The sequence below is a fragment of the Corvus hawaiiensis genome, chromosome 9 (genome assembly GCF_020740725.1).
Source record: "Corvus hawaiiensis isolate bCorHaw1 chromosome 9, bCorHaw1.pri.cur, whole genome shotgun sequence".
NCBI classification, from domain to species: Eukaryota; Metazoa; Chordata; class Aves; order Passeriformes; family Corvidae; genus Corvus; species Corvus hawaiiensis.
In genome coordinates, this window is record NC_063221.1 from 16,175,586 (window position 1) to 16,200,471 (window position 24,886).

A 24,886-nucleotide genomic window follows, 5' to 3' on the forward strand; every position below is an offset into this window, starting at 1 on the left:
CCGTGCCTAAATCCTTCTCCCACTCTGTCCTCTTAGCACTCTGCCTTCCTTTCTTGTGTTGTCCACAGGTACACAAGGACACCAGCTGCTGACTCTTATCTATCCAGTACTGTTTCTCATACTGTTTGTTATATTTCCTAAATATATTAAATAACAATAAAAAATAACATAATTTTTAAAGAATTTAAAAATAAAATAATTAAATAACAATTTCCTAAATATTAGTCATGTTCTGTTCTTAAAGCACAAAGTTGCAGCTGTCTTGCTCAACAGACCCACACATATTTTTAATGTGTGATTTTAGAGCCAATGTTCCCTATGCAGTATTAGAATCAAAATGAGTATTACAGCAAAGCAAAAGGAAGCAATGCTAACAGAACCTATATACAACAAACTATGAATTTAAAAATGCTTTTCAATAGCCTGGCCTAGTGCATTGTCTCCTAGCTCTTGAGCACTGTTGGCTTAGGTAGAAGACGTCAAAAGAACCAGAGAGAAAACCATGACAGAAGTCCAAAAAAAAAAATGCACTCACTTTTGGTCTGTTTCCTTCTGTAGTTCTCTGTTAAGTTCATCGATTCTCTGCTGCAGTTTCTTGCGTCTTTGTTCTGGAGGGAGATGGCTGAAGTCTTCTAGTGCAGGGCCCTGCAAACAGAAATACTATGAAACAAGCTGCATGCACAGGTCTGGGCAGCTGAACTGACATACCCACACATGGACAGTGTTCACTGGAAGCAGGATGGACCTTCTTAAAAACTCTACTTGACAGACAGCTCTACAAAAGACCGCACAGAATAAATGCATGTTCTTGCTGCCAGTGTAGTCATTCAGTCAAAGGGCTTTCTGCCTTCTGTAGCAGTTGGCTCACAGAGGTAATTCAAAATTTCTAGACTTTATTTTTCTGAAGTCATGTACCTCTTACATCCACTGCACTTAAAGAAGATTTAGAAAGGACAATTATTTGAGTCAGAACAAAAATCTAAGATGTGTATATAATAATAAGATGTGTATATATGTATAAAATTGTTTCTTTCTCTGGAGTGTGTTCTGCGGTCATTTGGATGGTATCAAAAGAAAAATACTATGTTTTGGATCTTCATTCCAAAGCACTATTATTCTCTTCCAGAACTTCAGCAATCCTAGAAAACATACTAAAACTTTAAAACTTCTGATGGATTTTACCTCAAGTAAAACTAGTTCACAGAGCATAGAAAAAGCCTTTGTAATAGCAAAATTTTTACTTAAATTTGTTTATCTGACTCAAAACTTGCTGAAATATTCCAAGTCACCTTGCTTACAGAAAAAAACCCACCCCAACAACCAAAGAACTTCAGGGAGGGAAAAAAAACCTTTTACTTCCAAAACCTTTAAAAAAATTCCAATCCAGCCAATTTAAGACCACCTATTGTTATGAACCCAAACCCGCAAACTTGATTGCAAACTTGTGCAAAGATTATGATAAGGAGGATAGAAGGGCCTGGGTATAAAATGCATGGGAAGAGATTTTAATGCATCTTGCAACTTTGTTGTGAAAACTCTTCCTCTCAGGGTGACAGACACTGACAGTGTTAACAAGGAAATATGGTACATGTCTTAATCACAAAAGGTTGGGGTTTTTTGTGTTCCCAGTTGCCTAAGGAAGTTGGTTTTAACACAAGAAACCCACCTGCCATTACAGTAACGTTCTATGGTGGCAAACCAAACTGGCCAGCACTTCTTTTGTCAAGAAGAAAGTTTACAGAAACTTGACTGTTGAGATTTTGACACAAGCCTTGAGCTCAGGTGCCAAGTTTCCAATATCCCCCCCAAAGAACTTCTTACCCCCCTCAACTTCTTTTGCACTTGTAAAATCACTCTCACTGCTTTTTAAGAAGGGAATACAAGACATCCTAGAAGAAGGAAAATCGAGATACGATGTTTCCAAAATAAAACAAGTGTTTCTTTCTGGAGGAAGAAGAATACACACTGTGTATACTCTCCAAGTCCAGAAATGCAAAATGACATAAACTTCCTGTTCCCTTCAGAAGGAGTCATCCAAGAAAACAACTGTTAAGTGTAATACACTACAAAGAAGCAAAAATACAATCACGTCCTCTCTATCATTCTTCCTTACAGTTTAAACCAGAGTATCCTCTAAGATGAATCAGAAGAACAGAGGTCTTCTTGTGAATTTTTACTGATTTACTCTGCAAAACAATATTGATTAAGGTGTGGTTTTATTTAATGTAACAGCTTCCTATATTTCTAAGCATAAAGGTTCTTCCCTGCAAATTTTTCTTGCAATTCAAAGGAGTGCAGTATTCAATATTTCTTCTTTACACAAATTTTATGATCTTTTCATATACATATTTTATGCCAATTTTCCTGACAAAGAAAAATCACCAAATATTTCCATCATGACCAACTTGTGAATACTGGTCAACTCTAAAATTCCAAAATTGCAGATTTAGTTGCAGCCAGATCATAAGTCTAATTGCCTTACATTAAGCATGGATGATTAAGAAGACTGTGCATATGAGTGGAAAATCTGAAGATGTATTTCAGCACCTGACTTAAAGCAGTTATGATATGGAAACACTTTCAAAAGATTACTTTCATGCTATCTTAGCAGAAGTACAGCAGACAGATCAGCACACGGGCTTACCATCTTCACCGACCACTGCACAGTTCATTTGAAAACAAAAAGAAACGGGAAATTATTTACATGCAATGACCAGTTACAAAAATGACTAATGCCTAAAAATGTATTTTTAAAATATTACTTAAGGATCGACATTTTCATTTATAAAAAAAAAACCTTTTAACTATAAGCACAATAAAAGAATTGCTTTAAGAATTACTGATTTAAAAAATACTAGGTGATAATGGGTACTTTAACTTACAAAATTCTAATACACAACTTCATTAAACTACTTTTGAATTTTAGTGTTCTGAATAAAGGGCTAAAGAGCCTTCTATTGTAGGAAAAGAAACACACACACAGCCAACATTGCACAAAATAGCAGAATTTGATGATGATGGACTGATCAGCCATATACAAATAATTTGTTAATCATAGCTCAAAATCCACTATGATCACTCTTGCAAATGTAATTTTTACAATGTATTTACTTTATTATCACAGTAGATCTAGAATAAATAAAGATATTTTTCAAGTCTAGAAGTAAGTAGTTTTACTTTCTGAAAACAGCATTGGTCATTGTTACCTAAAATTTTTTTCGTCCAGCTAAAAATGAAGACATTTAAAGAGTAAAGACTTTATCCTTAGAAGAAGCAAATAAAACATGGGTGCCAGGAGTTGAATCTTGGGTTTAACACTGACGGCATTTTGAAGATCTACCATTCTTTCAATGATTTGGACAACCCTTTCCAGAGGAACACCAAGCACCTTAGAAGACAGATATCTCAACTTCACTTTTGATCCTGAGCAATTGTTAAGGCTGTTGCTTGGGGCACACACACAAAATTAGAATTTCTTGCAATGATGGAAGTAAAGCACCTTCACAAATGATACTTTGGGTAGGAAGCTCAAAGTCCAGAGATGCAAGATGACATAAACACATGACATCCTGTTCCCTTCAGAAAGAGTCTTCCAAGAAAACACTGTTAAGGTTTACAGATCGCTGCTGACAATGCAGCTACTTTATATACCAAGTGGCATCAAACACAGACCTCTCATAGGCACTAACACTGTCTGCAATTGTTAAGATTTCAAAGGAGAAGCAGCAGCACATAGCAGCACTAATACAGCCAGTTACACTTGCTTACACCTTCTTTCAATAACCTACTCTCCAGCTGCTGTTTGCTGCTCTTGCTCTACATCATGATAGGAAAATGTACTGCATGAAGCACGGAGTGGAGGGAGACTGGTTTTGTGATCTCCAGTGCCTTGAGTGAAATCTTGTACAGGGCATGTTAAACAAAATGACCAGTATGCTTCACTGCCTGATACATGCCAACTCATGGATAAAGCCTGGTAGGAGCAGGAGCAAATTAAATACCATTTTACATGGGCAGATAGTGATAGAACAAAGGGAAACATTTTTAAACTAAAAGAAGATAGATTTAGATTAGATGTTAGGAAAAAATTCTATATTCAGAGGGTGGTGAGGCATTGGAACAGTTGCCCAGAGCAGCTGTGGATGCCCCATCCCTGGCAGGTTCAAGGCCAGGCTGGACAGGGCTCTGAGCAGCCTGGTCTAGTGGAAGGTGTCCTGCCCATGGCAGGGGGTTGGAACAAGATGATCTTTGAGGTCCCTTCCAAACCAAACCTTTCTATGATTCTATGATTCAGTAGTTCTGCATGTCAGTACCACTTGGACATCATTTTTCAGGGACAAAACACACGGGAAACAGCTTCACATACTAGCAAATATTAAGCATTTAACCAAGGTATATTATAAAAGTAATACTGATCAATGAGATTAAAAAAAAAAAAAATTCCATTAGTAGTCCAGTATACATTTAAGTTGAAAAGACTTTAAAAATATGCAATAATGTGGTGTCTGTTAAAATGCTTGCAAGGAAATTCAAAATATAAAAAATTAAATGTTCATCTTGAAGATTTTACAGAGATTAACTCTTTAATAATTTGGCATGCTTGAGTTAATCTAGATCTGTAGGATATTAGTGATGCTTCCTAATGTTAAAGAATTATTAAATTTAAATTATTTAAAGAATGTATTAAATTAATTCAATTTTACAACATGAACAATATATTTTAAAAATCAAATAAAGATATGGTTTCATTTTCCATTAGCATTCTGTAGTTGTTAGGAGATGATCTTTTGCTTCAGAAAGAGGTTCTAGAACTAATGGTCCTACAAGGTGATGATTTGTAAGCCAGGAGTCAAACATTTAGTGATCAACAAAATCGCGGCGTAATCAAGGCCTGTGCCATTTCAACAACCACCTAATCCAGGTAGTTCCTCACTGAGTGCTTGCTAAAGAAGAAACATTACCTTCATGACCAGACCAAATTATGATATAATGACTCAGACAGGAGAGGAGAAGCTGTCCTCCATATAGACTTAGAGGACTACAAGAATCTTCTAAAAAATGGCAGTGCTAGAAAGGTTATTTCCAAGGTATCTGGGGGCCTGAAATTAGGTGCCACAACATGACTTAAAGATAAATAAAGTTTTAGCTGTAACTCATTCTGTTTCAGAATGACAACAAGGGTGCCCCTAAATTGTAACTTTACTGCAATAGAACACTTGTACCTTGATCTCCACATTACGTCAACAAGAGTCAACCATTCCTGATGCACATGAGACAGCAAGTCAATATTGTCTTGAAATACCAAAAAATTATTAATTATATGTAATCAAATGCATCCAATTACCTTATTATTTGGATCAATAAATGTCACTAAACATATATAAACTGGGCAGCCTACACTTTTCTGACATAACAGGAAAGTGCCAGTACATTCATCACTAGTGCCATGAATGCTGCTAGGAAACCACTTAGTATTTCCCTTCTACTGACTTCCAGATAAATTCTATTTGCAGAATATGCCACTGTATTAGTAAATTAATTGAGAAGTCTCAGTGGCATTTGGTAGTAATTTTTTCAATAATTTTACCCAAAAGAACCTAGGACAAACAAGAGTGACTAATTAATCAGAAAATGCATTAAAATTTTAATGTTTGAAAAATTCAGTATTTCAAAATCTGCAATCACCATAAACTATAGCATTTGATGTACAAAAGAAATTAAATTCTCCCTTTTTAGTTCAGTGCCTCATAATCAACTTTTACTATTTTCAGTTCAAAGTCAGCAAATAAGACATCTGATCTGCCAGATGATTTTTGTGGTAACTGTATATCCAATGATAAATTACTGCAAAAATATGTTACATGATGGTAGGAAAACATTTGTGAATGTGAACAACAATGAAGAAAGGTATCAAACACATGCTGAGCACCCTCTTTATAACACCTTTCTTTTAGGCATGAGCATTTCAAATGTGATAAAGAATATTTCTACTTTATTTTATTTTTAATCTGGTTGGTAACTTCTGTATAGTATGAAAAAAGGACCCTAGAAGTGACCTTATAGCTGAAGTGTTACTTTTAGCCAAGTAAGCCTTATAATGAGGGTGAAGAGCATCAGAAAAGCCACATCACAAGCACACTGCTCATAGCCCATCATGCATTTCAACTTGTTATCGAACTTACCCCTCTTTTGAGGCTTCTGAAAGAAGGAATTCTGGGCTTCCCTGTTTTTATGTCACTCATGCAATAATGCACTGGTTCAATGGAGAATATGGGATACTGGGACCCATTAGGAGTACTGGATGTGTATAAACTAGTAGGGGTTAGGGGTGGGGATTGTGGCTAATGTGGAAATAAAGAAAGCAATAAATAAGCCAAATGTTCAAAGTGATTTTAAAATGAAAATTCTGTCTTACAAAATAAAATTTCCATCCAACACAGAAACAACTTGTAACGTTCCAGACACATTCATACTATAACTGTATTGGGTTTAAAAGGTTTCTGTCATGAACTAATCTTCAGTTACAGGTTGCTGCAGAGAATGAAGGAATATTCAAAAAAGCTTTAGACTCAACACTGCCACAAGATCCTAACAAGATCCCAAAGTTCCCTGCCTCTTTTCTCAAAACAGAGCTCTGCTATTGCCAATTTAGTTACAGTCATTCTGGAAGCTCAAGCATTCCTGCTCACTACTTCCCCTTTCCCCCTATATTGAGGTACCCTACCAGGTTAGCCAAACCAGAAATATTTGGTGCACCTATGGAGAATGACTGAAAAAGTATTTTCAATCTCTGTAGTAAAGCTGGACTGACACAAAGCCCGCATGGCATTCTTAATATCATTACAAGAACTTCACCCCTTGTTTCAAATTGCTTCTCTCACTTTTTGTCTCTCATACCTCTGCTGTTCTTTCCCAGTTCAATGTTCCCCTACTGTTTCCACTGCTGCACAACTAATTCCCTTTACAAAAGGTTTTTATGTCTCTGACAACATTAAAAATAGGCAAAGGAATACCTGAAAGTCAAGACCAGCCATAGTTTCAGCTAAATGAGGGCCCAAAGGCCACCCTGAATACCCCAGCTGTAGTAAACCAGCTAATTTTATAATAGATAATTTAAGAATATATTTTAAAGCCTGTGGATAGTATTTGGAATTAAATATGTATCTTTCAGTAAGTATTTTGCTCCCAGCTGCTGTTTTGTAGAACACTCCTCCATCCTCCTCAAAAACAGGTAAAAAACAGGGACAAAATCTTTCATTTCATCCAGGTCCTTAAGGAAGGGATGCATGTAGCATGTACACACATATGTATACCTGTGACTCCACACAGAAAACAGTGAGGCTGACTCCCTGAATGCTACACACAAAGTGAGTGAACTGGGGAGAAGAAAGAGTAGGGCAAGCCTTGTCAGATTGTTTCAGCTGTCATCACACTAAGGGATTTCCTATAACTACAGTACATGCCAAGGTCCAGACTGAAACCAGTGTACATTTACAAACTCTCCAAACTCTCAGAAAGATGTCTTGTGGTCAAACTGGCAATTGTGATCTAATTTCAGAATAGGCTGAATCTCACCCACCCCTGTGGACAAATGCAATATATATGCCCATCTATTAATGCATTTAAACTGTTATGAATCATTAATTATATTGCATGAAAAGTAAACAATCAGTTTTAACACACAGCTGGAGTTACATAATATACTGAGGATAGAATAAAGAATCAGCTGTATCCTTCCTTTCTGTAAGGACCTACTTTATCACAATACTATCAAGTGGAAAATAAGTCCTACCATTAAGAAGCTCTAAGAACAGTTTCCTGTAATAAATGACAAGAACTGGCTTGGAGCATTAAAATAACCTCACAGAAATTTGTGGGAATCATTAAAATGGCCCACTGATTTGCTCCAATACTAAATAAAGATATAGCATAAAATTTAAGTATGTATATATTCCATTATTCATTTATATAGGTAATGCATGTATTGACAATCTTTTTTGTTGATCCATGAAGGCATCTTGCATAGAAATTGTTAATTGTAACTCATAAGATAACAAAGGAGTAATTTCTATACTTTCAATTTTTTCCTGAGCATAGGAGTATTTTTCCCTATTTCATAGTAATATTTCTTCTAAGACATTTACCTTTATGGAGCTCCCACAGTACGTTTTACCAATGACATATTATAAACTTCAATGTTTTCAGAGAAAACTAGCAGCAGGTATAATAAAATACTAGGGGTTGCTTTTTGTGTCAGACAGATCTGAAGTCTGCCCAATTCCAAAGCATTTTCTCCCTCCCCATATGTTTACATTTACAATTAACACCTTTCCTATGCAACTGCAGAAAGTCTTTACAGTATCTTAGAAACATTACAGTAATGGGAAGCTACTTTTATCGAATAACTATTAAAAATGTCCCCAGACACAAATCACTAGAAGAAAAACTGAAAAACTTCCCCAGTGACAACTTGATTTTTAACATGGTAAGTACTCAACGCACTCAAACCTTCAGATCTCCTTAAACATACTTTAGAAGACATTGGCAGGCAAGGGGAAGATTTTTTTTTTTAAATACATAAATTGCTGCTTCCATGCACTCTAAATGTTCAAATCTTAATTTTCCAAATAGTAATTTCTCAATTGTTACCTTTGGTTTCTTTCCAAATAGCCACAGCTTTCCTTTAGCCTTGCCGACTGTTGTTTTTGTATCAATTCTCATTCCCTCTTGCTTTGGTGTACTGATGGTTCCATCAGAGATAGTTCTGTAAATATTCTGACTGTAGTCTTCAAATGGAAAATCTCCAGGAGGTTCAAAACCAGATTTGAAGCAGTCTATCACTAGTTGAGAGTCCTAAACATAGGACATTAAGGAGTTTAAAAAGCAAACCCATCAAGAACCAGAGAGAAAACAGGGAGACAAATTTTTCATTTAATTGCAGAGATGGGAAAGTAAGAGCGAGCTTAAAACACACACTTTTGGACAGAGCAAGTTAAGGTAACAACATTCTTTTATCTCAGCAGTGTTCACGAGTGCATAGCAAAGCATACTCTGCTATTCAGAATATTCCAGCAAATACTTCCTGACGGTTATCACAAATTCAAAACAGGACATGCTTTAGGGCCAAACTACTTTCCACCTTTTAATCTTTCAACATTGGCACTGAAATGAAGACAGAATTAAGAAGCTAGATGCAGTAAACTATAATAGGACTATAATCCTGCTGCAGTCAAACAGGATACAGAATGATACTTTGTTAACGAAACACCCTTTACATGTCTTAATACCACATACAGGGGAAAATACCGACCACACTGGTATTCCAGGATATTTCAGGATAACCAAAATAATGTGTCCAAAAGCACACCCAGTGAGAATGTGTCAAAGACATTCAGATCCCACAAAATCAATAAAGCAGGAAGAGTGCAGACGTGATCACTTCTGCTGAAATCGAAGTAACAACACTTTCCAAGCAAATGTTTGACAACAGAAAGATAAATGTACAAGGTAAGGCAGTCTTTCCCCTCTCCACAGCTTCTGTATCAGTCAAATTGCTCACATACATTTAAAAAAAGTTACTCAGTTCTACTTACTCTATGTTCATCAACTGATTTTGCTGCAAGGATCATCCCTTCTAAGCATTTTGAGATAATTGGAATAACCTTGCGCTCAGAGTCAGCAAAGCCTTTGTAACATTCACTAAGTTTGATAGTCCTTCTTTCATCCATTTCTTGAAGTTGCTGCAAGAGCAAAGAAAGATAAAGCTTTCATTTACAGGTTTTTTCCCTCCTTGATCCTGACATATGCAGTTACCATGGTCACCATGGTGAGGGACAGAATTTCTGTGCCTTCCCAGTATTTTTATTTGCTTAACAAAACAGAACTTAAAAATCCTTTCAGACATAGACTTAAGATGCCCAGAACAATAGTTCTGAAGAGTTTATGCTCTTTGGTTTCTAAAAATTATGTAAAGGACTGGACTTTCTTTCCCTTCTTTTATAAAGCACATGTACAGTGTTTACAGGCAAGTGTTTAAAGTCTTTGTTTCATGCAAAAATGAAAACCACAGTGAATAAATTTTACTGATTTCTACATCTCCTCACTCTCCTTCTAGTTCCAAGTAATTCCTCTCTGGTCATAAAGATCTCTATCTTGCTTTTATTTTTATACCTTCCAAGAAATACCAATGATTAAAAAAATAGGAAAAATAAGAAAAAATAAAATTATCAGCAGTTTAGACACTCTGATTTTAAATACAAACCATTTCCTTTAGAAGTGTGCAAGAAAATAAAGATAAGAACATCATTACGTAAGATTTGCAATAACAGTTTACTGGAACAGAACAAAAAAGAATAAATTAAAGAAAAATATTATTAAGATAATAGCCCTGGACCTTTCACCTGAATGCAGAAAAAAACCCACAAAACCAAAAATCAGTAACATATATACCAAGAGGTTGTCAAAAACTGGTTAAGAAGTTGGATCTTTCCTGTATCTACACTAAGGCAGATGTCTCAAACAGTATTCAATTTCATCTCTCCAAAACAAAACCACCTAGACATGCTAAGCCCCTCTCCAAGGTTTTCCCATAGAATGTTACCAAATACTTGCAATGAAGTAATAAAAGTGTAGTCCCAAGAGAAAGCAGGACTAGGCCTTTCTGCTCTTACTGTAGAGTTCAAAAAATGTGAGTAATATCTTACAATGATAATGGATTTTAACCCTAGAGAAATAAAGGCAGTAAAGCAAAAGTCTGGTCCAAGCTACAAAGATGATCAGCCTGTTTGTCCTGGGAGCTGACTCCAGTTCTTGGATCAGTGTGTTAAAGTCAGACCTACTGGAGTGCTGCTTAACAGCTAAAATATTAGAAAATTCTTTAATAAGCCAAGGCAATCGTCTCCTGTGAATCCTAGACCTTCTAGTAAGGAATTTTAAAAAAAAATATGAGCTGACTTGTGCTTCTGGAAAATACCAAACATACTTAAGTTGGTATACCTTCAAATAAAGCCCATGTTTCACCTTCCATTTCCTCACTCCCTGTCTCAGTATCAGTTCCCACTCCTATTTCCCAAATGGCTGAAGGTACATGCCAACACACTTTTGAACTCTCCTCACCTGACACCCCCAACTACTTTAAACTGGTTTTCTAGTTTTGCAAAGTCCCTGTTTTTGAAAGAATGCTAAAAAATCTTAATAGTTACATAAAGCATCTCAAGAAATCCCCACTTTAGATGCAAAGTATTGATCTTTAACTTTTTTAATTGTTTAGAAAGATCTGTGGATTGCTGGTAACACTGCTGACTAACTGGGGGCTGGAAAGGGTGCTGGATCTTCTGCTAGCCATGCATGAGATCCATTAAACCACAGTCACCGTTAGCTCCCTTCTTTCCTTCACCTCTGCCAGAGGCAGAGCATACACGCACACATACAAGTATCCTGAGAACCAGTGATCAACCCTTAACAGAATTATTAAGTGTTTGCTGTCACCCAGATGTCTCAAATGTTTATTTTGCCAGATCCTTTCAGAAATATTTAAACAAAGAGTCTATAAAGCATAAAAACTTAAAGAAAATGCAACCAAGCATTTTCATTAGAAATCTAAGCATTAGTATGGTAAGCAGTCTCATGAAAAAAACGCAAGTTGTCTCAAGATTATGGTAATTTCTTGATAAAATGATCCACTAAAATAAAAAAAAATTAATTTTTCCAAGTTTTTAATTTTAAAGTCTACTTCTCTTTAGAAAAGGATCAGACATACTTTATCTGTTAATCATTTTACCTTGTAAATCTGAGGAATGACAATGTAGTAGTGTTTGTGCTGTTCCCCATTAAAATTCTGTAGTTGTGCAGCATACTCATTTTTGTTTTCATCAGCCATATGTGTGCGCAGGTTTAACTGTTGCTTAGCCTGGTAGGAAAGTGTTATCAGGTTAAAGGTGTGGTGCTTTTCAATGACACACAGCATTATCTTATGTTACCAACTATACAAGAACACTGGTCACAAGTCATCAAAACTGACATCCTTGTAACTGAAATAAAAGAATGTAAGATTTCACATACACTGACACTCCAAAACCTCATTTGTTTTATACAGAGAAAGAAATTACCATTGTAGTTCCCTTAGCCAGGCTGCTCAAATGCATATCCTAAAAACCACAAGATCCCAAATACCAGACAGCTGCCTGTTTAAGGAAGACAGCACAGCCATCCAGAGGGACTGCCATGAACTTCAACAAGGCCAAGCGTGAAGTCCTGCGTGTGAGTTGGGGCAATCCCAAGCACTAACACAGGCAGAGAGAATGGGTTGAGAGCAGCCCTGAGGGGAACGACCTGGGGGTCCTTGCAATGTACACTCACAGCCCAGAAAGCCAACCCTACCCTGGGCTCCATCAAAAGCAGTGTGGCCAGTGGGTCAAGCGAGCTGCCTCTGCCCCTCTGCTCAGCACTCCTAAGACCCCACCTGGAGCACCCTCAGCACAGGATGGAAATGGACCTGCTGGGAAGAGTTCAGACATAAAGATCATCAGAGAGCTGGAGCATCTCTCCTATGAAGACAGGATGAGAGAGTTAGGAGATTTTCAGCCTGGAGAAGCAGAGGCTTTGGGGACACCTTAAAGCCCCTTCCAGTACCTAAAAGGGGTCTACAAGAAAGCTGGAGAGGGACTTTTTACAAGGGCATGTAGTGACAGGACAAGGGGGAATAACTTTAAACTCACAGCCAGCAAGTTTAAATTAGACATTAGGAAAAAGCTGTTCACTTTGAGGGTGCTGAGGCACTGGAGCAGAGCAGCTGTGGATGTCCCATCCCTGCCAGTGTTCAAGGTCAGGCTGAATGGGGTTTGAGCAACCTGGTCCAGTGGAAGCTGTCCCTGCCCATGGCCAGGGAATCTTCAAGGTCCCTTCCAACCCAAACCATTCTGATTCTGAAGCATACTCCTTTCCTGTGCTGTCTTACATAACACTGTAACTTTGATTTTGCACATAATAAGTAAGCATATTTTACACACAGATTTTATACATTCAATGAATATTGTTTCAGTACTGATGATTTACATGGAAATGAAATATCATTGACAATAAAGAAAAGAAAAGCCACTGCCCTTACCTTCTCAACATCAGCCTTTGTCGCATTAGTGTCATTGTCCAGTCGTTCATAGCTTTGCTGTGCCTTCTCTGCCTCTCTGCATTCTCTCTCAAATTTCTTTTTGCTCTACAAAAGGCACAAACTTACTGCTTCAACAGCCACTATTTCCATTTGGTTATGTATGTTAACTCTGAATTCTAAATATCAAAGCTTCCGTTTAGGAATCTTAAATTCACTAAGTATCTTTAAATGAGCACATTGTTAGCACAGCAAGTAGGTCAACCAAATTATTTTGAAGGCAGTCTGAAGGATGTATCTACACTACAATTATCATCAGTATTCACGTCAAGTGGCACAGCTGTAGGTAGCACAGACAACAGTATTCTATATACTTGATGTTCCATATATGCAGCTATTGTCAAGACAACTGCTGTAGGAAAAATTTTTGCAGCTCCAGAAGTTAACATCTCCAGAGAGAAAGTGCAACTGAGTCTCTGAGCTCCTGCTTCACAGCAAAGTCAGGCAGCTGAGGTTAGTGTGTCCCTTAAAGGCATCTAAATGCATTTAAAAGACTGACTTTGCACTCAGGTAAATGCAAGGCACACAAAGAAACTGTTTGTCTGAGGTGAACTCTGGGAATTCAAGATTATCTTGGTGAAGAGTGATAACATCTACAACTACCACATCTGCTTCTGTTCTGATCCTCTGATGATGAATTAAACTCTTTGACATAACAGTGAAGCAAGATCCTACCCATCTGGGATGACAACAATAACACAGAAAATTACCTCTCCAGTATTGCTTCACAATAATCTTGTGTTGGGTTGACCCTGAGTTGATGGACAGTCTTTAAGACCAATTACGCTTCTCACAATTTACATATTTAAACCGCACGGAAAGGCGGGACTTCCCCTTTTTGGTCGGAGCTCGCCTGCTGGAAGGTGGGGGGGCTCCGAGCCTCCCGGCCCCGCTGGGCCGGGCCGGGGCCACTGCCCCTTTCCCCCTTTCCCATCGCTGCGGCACGGACCCTGGGTCACTGAGGGGGACTGTCCCAGAGCCGCAGGCAGCTAAAACCAGCCATGGACTGCTCACAGCTAAACCCATCCAGCGCGGCTTCTGGGGACAGGCGGGTCCCTCTCCTCTCCATGCGGAGCCGGCGGAGCCAGCGGGAGCCGGCAGAGCCTCCTGTCTGCAGCCAGCACACTCCGTGCTGAACTGAAGAGGACACCACGCAGCCAGCAGCACAGAGGGAGCGAGGCTTTCTCCACCGTAAAGCCCGAACAAGAACACTCTTCAACATGGCGGCTTCAGAGTCAGAGAGAAAGAGAAGTGAGTCACGTGGGACGGAGCTGAGCATGGCGACGGGAGAAAAGAGGGCGGTGCCGCGATTCTGGCGCGCAGCTTAAAAGAAACCTTCTTGCATGCCGTGGTAAGAAACTGTAATACCACAAACTGTTTGTCTCTTTAATCCATTTGAAGAACATGGGGGGGGGGTGGAGAATCAACGTGTGCCTATGAAGTTTGTGAAGAGTGCCTATGCCAGGCTATATAGAAGTAGTAAGAGGCTGTTAGAGACTTGTGGCGAAGAAAAGCCTCTGTGTGCAGGCCAAAATAACTTATCCTTAAAAAGATGAATAACCCCATGTGATGGCCCATGTTTTGTAGTGTGAAAGAACTGTGAAATTCTTCATGGGAGAGATGTTCTACACATAGCAGACTGTTTGTTTCCGGGCGGGTCTGCTATTGGTGGCAGTTTGGGAACCACGTGCAACTGAAGGAAAACGCTTTTTTCCTTAAGCATAAGAGAGAGACTTTTCAAGAACTGCAACACTGACTAACATCCCATGTTCTGTTATCCCTTGTGTGAGCTGGATAAAAGGAGAGAAGTGCTGGAAAGAGGGGGGGGGGGAATTTAATTTTGTTTTGTTGTTTTCTCTTTACTTTTAATTCTGTTAGTAATAAAGCTCTTTCATTGTACTGCAACTGTTTAAGGTTTGTGCCTGCTTTGCTTTTCTCCTAATTCTTATCTCACAGAAGGAAAATAAGTAAATAATGAATATTTTTAATCAAAACCACTACATTTAATTAGTGTTTCCGCCCGGTTTCAAACTTAACCCGCTACAAATCTGAATGAAAGATATAATGAATTTTTAAGACAGAAAACCAGAACATCAGAATGCATCTTGAACAGACTTGGTTGAATATCCTCCTATCTTTAAAAGCATTTCTTTCAAGAAAAAGAAGCTTATAATCTGTCCTAGAAATTATATCTTCCTGCATTTCTCTGTTAAATAGTAATTCTACCTCCTGAAAGTAGAATAGTCTATAGTGGTATTCTTGAATATATCTTATGTAACAAGCCCTCAAGCTCAAGACAAATTCAGTGACTTAAGATTTCATCTTCATATAAATAAACTGTCATTTTTAGTAGCCCAAGGAGAAGCAACCGAAGTCTGTATCCATGTTAAAACCAGATTCCTTTATGCTGGATAAAAGCCAAGGCTTCACTCAAACATACACACAGAAGCTGTTTACAGGAGATTTTTTTTTAACCAGGGAACTGTAAATACACTGAACTGTATTTTGGATGTCACTAAGTTACTTGGACATTAAGTAATACAGCTAAATATTAAATCTAAGCAAGACAGATGAAAACAGTTCCATATACAGACTGTATATCTTATTTAAGTTCAACAGGAATAAAATCCAAACACAAACTCACATTATCCATCTGTTTCCAGCACATGTCCAGATACTGCTGAGCCTTTCGCCCTTCCTGAAGATGCTAAAAACACCACAAATAAGTTAAATTTGCCGGTATTTTTAGTATTATTACCATTCATTAGTCCCTGCTCTAGTTGACAGCCTATGATGTGCAGTATCTTCCACAAGCTACCTGTACTCTTTGGAAGATATTACTAAACACGTAAGAATAGTATCACAGATACTGGGGTACACTGGCAAGAAAAAGTTCACTAGTGAGCACTCTCTTCCTAAGATACTAATTTTTAGGTTTAATAACTGTATTATAGTATATAATATTATATATTATATTATAGAATAAATGTGTGTTATAAATGTATTACAAAACCTATGTATTGCCATGTTCATCAAAATGGGTAAACAAATACATCAGTTCGTTAAAAGACACACATTTTGATATCCTATTTTCAAATTTAAAAATACAAAAATTACCATTTTTCTCTCAGTTTTTAGATCATGAGAATATCTCATCAATTCTCCATACACTCTGTGTCCCATCTCTTCTGCGACTACTTCTCGTTGTCCTGCATAGTCATTCAACTCATTGAGGATGTTAAAAAAGGCAATACACGACGTAAACCTGACAGAAAGCACACACACACAAACAAACATACACAAAAAGTTAAACAGCTTTTTTAAATACACTTCTCTCAGTATAGTCTGTACTCCTGATTAGATAATAAAATCACAGACATTTTACGATAAACCTTATCTTAATGCTGAGTTAAGAGTAGAAACACAAGCTGGGAAAGCCTATGTTAAGCCTAGCACGTACTACATGTTGCAATGTCTCTTCAAATACATTTTATAAGAATATGGGGTTTGTGGATGGAAAAGAAAGAAGAAAAATACTACCTGGCAAGCCCTGTGGTATAGTGGTATCTCCTAAGCTGCCCAGTGAGAGGCCTGAGCTTGGGAACAGATACATACGTCCCTAGGCTCGGAGGCTGAGCTTGCTGCAGAGATGATGTACTTGGTAGTCTTGAGGGTGGAACATGCCAATCATCCCACTCCTATGCATCCCGATGGATGTTCTACACAACAAGTTTGCTATCAGCTCTGGAGACAGCTGCCTGTTTGCCTGCCCACCTCTTGGCTGGAAGTAAGGTGCCACTACGGCTGGCACTAAAAAGGGGGGAAGAGGAGGGGCAAAGGGTAGAAAGTGTGTGTGGAAGGGAAGAAAGGAAAAAAAAAAAAACAGGCACCACATTAAAATATACATCTTTCTCTCTTTTAACTATGGAATACTGCCATTTCCATAGGCTTGGCTTTTGGGAATTTCAAATGCCACTCTAGCACTGGAAAGCCTATTCCTTGAGGTCCAGGATTTTTACATAGTTAAAAGAGTTAGAAGAAATCCTACTGTGAATTCTTAGGCACTCTGCACAGCATGTGCTCTGGCTGCAACCTGGAACTTGTCCACTTTTTTTATTTCCTAAGACTTACCCCTAAAAAAAAAAAAAAGTATTGTGCTTTTTCAAATAAATTTTTTAAATGGCTATGGAGAAGGACAGCAAAACAAGCACATTTCTGATAAATAAAGTTGTTTAGCACAAATTGTTCCTCCACCATTAGACATTCACTTATTCTGTCTCCAGAGTCAAAGCAAGTCAGCATTTTAAGAGCTCTTCTTGCCCAAAACATGACAATTTCGTGTACACTCAGGTCTCAATATAGAGATGCACAGCTACATTTGTATTGTCATAAAAATGTACAGAAAAACTAAGCAGAAAACCAAAGCCTAAGGACACACACTTGCTTTTCTTTAACAAAAAATACCAGACTGTACACAGCAAGCTAAACTTCTGCTTTCAAATTTTCAGTTACCTAAAGATTAATTTGGAAGGGAGCAAGTACAATGTGCCACGTTTACTACATTAAAATACCAATAGGAGTAGATAAAGGTTTTATGCTTAAGAATTACAGCAGAACTATTAGAAGCCAAGCACAGTTCTTTCATTGTCATCACCAATTAAATACTTTATCTTAAAAAAAAAAAAAATTCATAAAAGGGCAGCATATACTGTTAGTTCTCACTTTTTACACATAGAACTTGAAATGGACATTTTTACCTGGGTTCCTCATCTTTTGGTGAACGTTTAGGACAGTACTTCTTAACCAGATTTCTATTAAGGAAGAATAAAAAAAGATACTATTTTAGAGTCTCTTTTGAGAAGATGCACACAGACAACTGCATGAACAAATTATTTCTGTTTAATGTTCTATGAACAAATCTATTCCCTCTGTCAACTTATAAGGGTCCTTTAGATAACACAAGGCAGGAATCTATGGTATTATCAAAGTTTTAAGTCACTTTGACCTAGAACAATTTGTAACTATTTTAAAACTTCTATTGCAGTGACTAGATATAAAATGAAGAGTTCTTTATTTAACATCGTTTTCATGCATGCAGAAGGCAGCAGCAGACGAGGACAAGGCCAATGTATGATCACTGTGTAACACACGGACAGTGCACACTGTGTGCTGTGCCATGAGCACCAAACTCCATGCCTGAATTAAGCTTTGAGTGCGGATTCAGGTCAAAAATTTTAACCACAGTATTTCCAAATCTTCAATAAGGACATGTCCAGAACAAGAGAGGCAATTATAATATGATTTTAATTTAATTTAATTTAATAATAATATAATATGATAATATCTCTTTTCAGAAAAAAATTTTACAATTTGTCCTACCACCAGCATTGCAAAAATATCAGGGTTTTAGAATCTAAGCAAATCTCTAGAAGACAACCCACAGGAGCAGCACTTAACAGAGTATCACAGCCCAATTTTTGAGAACATCGATACGAAATAATCTGCTTATCATAGAATGCAGGAAAAAAAGGAATGGAGAAGAGAAGATTCTAGGAGGGGAAAAAACCTGGCATCCATGTTTGTGTATTTCACCCCACTGTCTCTCTGTAACTTCAGTTGTTAAAATTGTGAACTACCTTACCATTAAAATAAGGGTGCTAATTCTGCTTTCATTTAAAATAACCTTGTACAGTTTCTCAAATCTATTTATCTGGAAGTCATCTCTATGGCACAAGAGACCACATAGTGAGATTATGTCCAGTCACAAAGTATACACCAAAATATGAGCAGCGAGTTGGTGTGCAAATAGTAAGCTTGGATCTTTTGTCTGTTTCCATACCCTCTGAGACTACAACCAAAAAAATGCAACCATGATAAGAAAGCCAGGTCCTTTTTCTATCAATATGCACTAAGAAACTGAATAAACACTGACTTCGAAAAAACTATCTACACATTTCATAGTAACCTCCTTACTGAAAGTCCAGCAAGAATCTCTTCTTGCTATCCCCAGAACCCACCATCTGTTGTAACATTCTACTTGGTATGGATTAAATGCAGACATTTTGATAGGAAAATGCATAAACACAATTGAAAAAAATAGTAATATTCACTAAGTAACTTCCCTGTGTTCCATTTTCCCTTACATTTCTGCTTTGCTCCTCACTGCTTATTAATGAATAGGAAATTCCTAAAATTCATCTTATTATTATTCAGAAGGTGAAATGCATAACACACATACAATGCTGTAGCTAAGCAACCATGCACGAGCCTTTTCAAGGGAAGATCTTCAGAGTTGTTAAAAATGAGAAAAAAAAAGACTTACTAAAGCCATACAGTTCAAAATCGCAGAAGCGTCATAAATACAGATTATTTACTAGCATGCTGATTTCTGTTCTGGTTTCATCTTTAATGCAATTGTTTACTATTTCTACAAAACAGAAATATTATATAATCCCTTCTCCTAGTAACAGCCAGTTTCATTTGTCAATCCTATCTACCTTTGGATCAAAGGAACATACAGGTTTGAGACACTGTGATCAGGATTTAACAGTACAAGGTACAGTCATCAAAGACAAAAAATATGAAATGACAAGCAAATGCAGGTTTTAAAGATCAAAGAAAAAGACAGTGTTCATGTGAACGATTAAGCATAGATGGCTTTTCCAATAAGTGAATACCAATACCTAATCAAAACAGAGATATTAAATTTAAATCTTTGAAAAAGCACAGGTTAACAAGCAGCCAGTATGAGCATGGATTTGAAGAGTGAAGCATTATTTCAAAGTTGACACTTTTAAGGGGGCATAACATTCTCTGACATTTCAATCCTAATCCATGCCTAATTATCAGAATCCAGATATGGATCTGGACTAGTTTATAAGAAAACTGTACAAGTAATTGCTGACCATCAGAACAGAAACAAATCTACAAGATTAATTTCTTTGCTTCCTAAGAAAAGTGCAGCTGATGACACTTTAATCCTCTTTGGAAGTAAAATTTTGATGACTTCTATCACACTCTGTCTTACAGCCAGCCATTTGGAAGCAGATTTTATACAGGATTAACTACATCCAATTGTGCTGCTCCCATAATTTTATTAACCTCACTTCTTGGTATAAATTGGTCTCAGGTCAACACCAGCGAGACAGAAACCTGATTTTTAAGAGAAGTACCACCTCAGTCACCTAAGCAGATGTTTCAAAAAGCACTCCAGTTGATAAAAATTACTCATAGTCATGTACATAGAACATCTACACAAAATTTTACAGACGTGTAAGAACTGTGTTTATCAACTCAAAACTAAGTTTTCTTCAGTCAATTAATATAGCACATAAAGAACAGAAGCAGCAGCATCAACATGGTACAATTCCTATTAAGTTAGCACCTCAGGTACTGTGGTATCTGCTTATACTAAACCACTACAGCCTCTATATCATATTATAAATGAGCCTGGTAACAAACTTTTTTTTGTTTTCATAAGTAGCTAAATCTGCAGTAAGTACTTAAAAGCATTTCCTATTGTCTTGGTTTGAGACACCTATTTACATGTAAAGTAATAGTTTCAATACAATTCTGATGTCTTCAGTGACTGCATACCAGTGTTATGGACTGGGGGAAAACAGTAACAATTAACTGTATTTAGTAACATCTCATCTGAAAAAGTTTTAACTGGAGCAATCAATCTTAAAAAATTGTAACCTGGCCTTCAAGTTTACAAAGCTGAATATCCTTGGAACCATTAAGAAACCACATGTTTAAGATTATGGAAACATGACTATAAACAAAACCTGCCACAACTGTATTTGAATAGTAATGAGAAGTGTAAAATCTCAGCTCCAATCAAAGGAAGAGAATTTTGAGAAATCACATGTGGTGATAATGTGTGTTCCCAACTTTACATTTGAACTTACACCCATTTTCAAAAATGTTTCCAAGATTGTGCATCTAAAAATGTGGAAACTGTGTCTCAGTTTGACTAGACATATGCGTACATTAATACTGTATTTATAAAAATAACACTTATACACAACAGTATGCAGAAGGAACATGAAAAATAGAATTGACCAGAGTAGCCAGACATCTCCAGAGATCACAATGCAAAATTTAAAGAGCAACAAACAGCTCATGAACAATCATAGCTATTTGCTTTAAACCAACAATAGAGAAGCTGATCATATTCAGAAGTTTTATTCTGCCTGGCAGTTTCACTTCCAGCTGCAGGTATAACTTGTATTACTGCCTAACATCACAGGAAGTGGAACTCCTCTGTCTGCTCAAGTGTCATCATGCTTCAGACAGGACAAAAAGGGAGTGAACCTCCAGAATTATTTTGTGTGTAATGATGTGGAAGTAAACCAGACTTTCACTCTGCTGCTTTTAAGAAACAATTCTGATCATCAGCAGCATCTGAGAATTCAATTTAAAAAGTCAGTCAAGAGCCCAGTAGTTTGGCACATATGAAATCTAATTTTTTCCAGTTACAAAATATAAACAAATTCAACAGTCGTATCATTAAAATTGAATGTGTTAATGTACAATGTACCCTGTGGTATCTTTGTCCTGATTCACATCCTTCTAACCCAGTAACAGCCTGTAATAACCTTTGCAAACCTTCGGGTAACACATTAGTTGAGACCTATGCTACATAAAACTTCAGATTTTCCTTTAAGTTACCTCAAACAAAACCAATTTAAACTTCTTTTTTTTGTTCCAGAACACATTATGTTGCAGGCAAAGACAAGACAAGCTAGGGTGGTTTTTTCCTCCACAGACAATTGAGGATTCTTCAATTTTTCTTATAATTTTTTCAGTATCAAAGAATAGCAAGGAATGACTTGTAACCTAAAACCAGTATTTGAAAAAGTTATCACTTCTGGAATTACTTGGCAATCATGAGCTGCAACACCTGCATATAGTAAGAATATAGTGAGTTTGCTCAAACGGCTTCTCATATGCTGCACATGCATCACTTGCCATCTCCTAGAAGACTTGGAAGGGCTGTTGCACCTGGGAAAGGCTCATCACCAAGTTGCACAGTATAAAGAAAAATAGTTTTCAAAATGCAAGGGTATACACAAAGGGAATGTGAATTTCTGCCAGGAGGTGGACTCTAATTTGTGAAAACTTATGGAAAATTCACTCAAGTTTTCATCCTTGGATTTAAGTTATGAGAATAAGATCCATCAATGATCTCAACAGAATATTCATGGTCCACACTGAAACCAAAACAGAAAAAAATACCACCATACATCACTTAGCTTTATCTCCTGGCTAAACTTGGCTTTTCTTGGTCTCCCATCCAAGTACTAAGAGAGCCACAGATCTACCAAGAGGTGACTGCCTGCTCTACTGTTTATACTCTACTAACCAAGAGCATAATTCATCTCAGTTATAAAGTTCATTATGAAAAGATTCTCAAAACTGTTTTTCAAATTGTTTTCCATTACAAAAGGAAGAAACAGTGATATACTAGAAATTTCCATTAGGGATATTAATATCTATCTCACAGGCCATATGCAGCCAATGTTAAAATTCACCAGAACCACAGTCCATCCCACAAGATCTTCTCTCTCAGAAGTTCCCAGGAGCAAGATGCAGGATGGCTAACTCTTCTGAAGGTGACAATTTTGCTTGATCTCAATCCCCCCTGGGCCTCATAACTATTTTACATAATTAAAAACAGTGAGTGTCCTCAGGAGGAATGAGGGCTGAAATCAAGTTGTCATCGTGAGACAGTTCACTACTAAACAGTCAAGTCTCCTCCAAAGAATACACATGCAAGAATATCAAAGAGTAGCTTCACAAATTGTCTACTGGCAGAAAATCAGTCACCCTCTGAAGTATGTGCTGTCCAGACCCTCACTGGAAGCAGGCAGGAAGTGCATGCATGCACTGTATAGCATGTGTGCAGCAAGACCTGTTCTTCCCAGAACTGTCATACTTACTGCACAAGGAGTCACTCCAGTCATCTGACAGAAGGGGTGCTCGACAAAACTCTTTCATTTTTGAAAGACACTTCAAGAAAAATCAATAGTTTTACCCAGAGTAAAATGCTGAACAGAGAAAATTTCCTATTTTTAGTCAAATCCTGAAGTAATAATGTGGTGTCTCATCTTGCTAGCCGTGGAATGAACCGTTAAATACAATTAAGCAAAATGACATTTGCTAATACTATTTAAGGAAAATATCTTGATAGATCTGTGGAAATAAAACATATTTCTATTTTTAAACAGACAACTGAAAACAAATCGAAACAAGGCTGCAAACTGTGCTGCGCATGCTTCCAACTTTCCCTTACCTCCTTAGATTCTTCTATACCAGCTTTGTAAAAGTGGTATTTATTTTCTTCCTTTTAAGAAAAAAATTCCTTCAGTAAAGCAATGGGTTATTATGTTAGGTGAATATATACAACTGGATGAAAAGAAACTGATAAAGAAATCAAAAAGGAAATGAGCAGCCCAGATAGAGAACATCCATATCCTCAGCTGTGAACCCCATTACTGTATTAATGAAGAAGGATTTCTCAGCTCTCTATCTGGTAACAATCTGTTTTGCAAATGATGAGATGATGGAAGAAACCACAGGAGAGAAGTTGTTATCAGTTTCAGTCTTGACAAGGGCAGGCAGCAGCTTCAGCTGAATCCCCAAAGGAATTCAAAACAGTGAAGATGATGGTGAAGGCAAAGCTGGCAGTGAATGCCAAGTTCACAGGAGAATCTTACTTTAAATTTTATTCTTCACGCACTGAGTGCGCCTTTTGGTAAAAATCAACCTATTTTATTCTGAAGAAATAACTTTATTCTGAAGCAGTCATTTCATGGCTGCTACTCTCCTTGTATGATCCCTGAAGGGAAATTCCTATCGGACCTAAAAGATGTTTCACTTGGCAGCTACAGAACAGAGGTAAGACAAAGGGTGGCTGGGTTACAGTCTCACCCAAAGGGACAAGACCTGCTACGGAAAGGGTGTGCTATAAGGACAGGAAGGTCTTGTTGTTTTCTCAAGTTCTCCTCAATTACTTCACTCAGATTGCTTAACACAATGTATTGTAGCTCTTGCCAATTCAACATGAGAAATTAATTAGTAGCAGAGGCACACACACACACAAGTGTAGATACAGATAATGCACTTTACAGCAAACATGCTGATAGTCAGTGCAAAAAATCACTATGGTTTTCCTTATTTTGAATCTTTAATTTTAAGTCTTAAATCTTTTTAGTTCAAAGATCTGAAGGGTGGGTGGGAGAGAAGAGTGGGAGAGAAGGCAAAAACACCCAAAGATAATTTTCTGGTTTAGACTGGTCTGTCGTGAAAACAGCTAGTGATGTAATTCACTGTGTAAATGAAAAACAGTCATTAATCACTACATTTCATACTTGCCCATCATCTGATACAGTGATTTTAAGTAACTGCTAAGATCCTTTTGCAAAGAAAAAAAAAAAATCTTACCTCAGTTGTTTTGCATAGTTTTGCTCAATTTCTATCCTTTCTTTTACAAATTTTGCGTATTTCTCCAAGAAGTCAATGCCCCACTGTGTATGCTTGTCCAAGTTATCAAACTGATCCTTTAAAAACAAAAGGAAACAAAATTACCCAGAATTAGTTAAGAATTGCAACAGCACCAGATTTACACACAATTTATTTGTAGGTTGTGCTCTGAGGGAATGCTTGCTACTTGGATAGAAGTCATTCAAGTTATAAATCAGTCAAATGTGTATATACGTC

The 24,886-nt window shown here is 37.2% G+C and overlaps 1 protein-coding gene across 4 annotated transcripts in view; it reads right to left on the reverse strand.

Moving 5' to 3' along the window:
- The window catches only part of FNBP1L (formin binding protein 1 like), a 59,309-nt gene that overhangs the window by 5,332 nt on the left and 29,091 nt on the right, over positions 1 to 24,886 (reverse strand). For 2 of the 4 annotated variants that reach the window (XM_048313023.1, XM_048313022.1), the window contains exons 2-12: positions 24,611 to 24,726; positions 17,920 to 17,973; positions 16,280 to 16,427; positions 15,807 to 15,869; positions 13,106 to 13,210; positions 11,780 to 11,908; positions 9,594 to 9,740; positions 8,650 to 8,853; positions 6,183 to 6,341; positions 2,645 to 2,659; positions 536 to 645 (exon numbers count right to left, since the gene is read on the reverse strand). In XM_048313023.1, the coding sequence (XP_048168980.1) occupies positions 536 to 645; positions 2,645 to 2,659; positions 6,183 to 6,341; positions 8,650 to 8,853; positions 9,594 to 9,740; positions 11,780 to 11,908; positions 13,106 to 13,210; positions 15,807 to 15,869; positions 16,280 to 16,427; positions 17,920 to 17,973; positions 24,611 to 24,726 (1,250 nt within the window). The remainder of the gene's footprint in view (positions 1 to 535; positions 646 to 2,644; positions 2,660 to 6,182; positions 6,342 to 8,649; positions 8,854 to 9,593; positions 9,741 to 11,779; positions 11,909 to 13,105; positions 13,211 to 15,806; positions 15,870 to 16,279; positions 16,428 to 17,919; positions 17,974 to 24,610; positions 24,727 to 24,886) is intronic. The other 2 variants (XM_048313024.1, XM_048313025.1) reach the window with 2 other exon arrangements.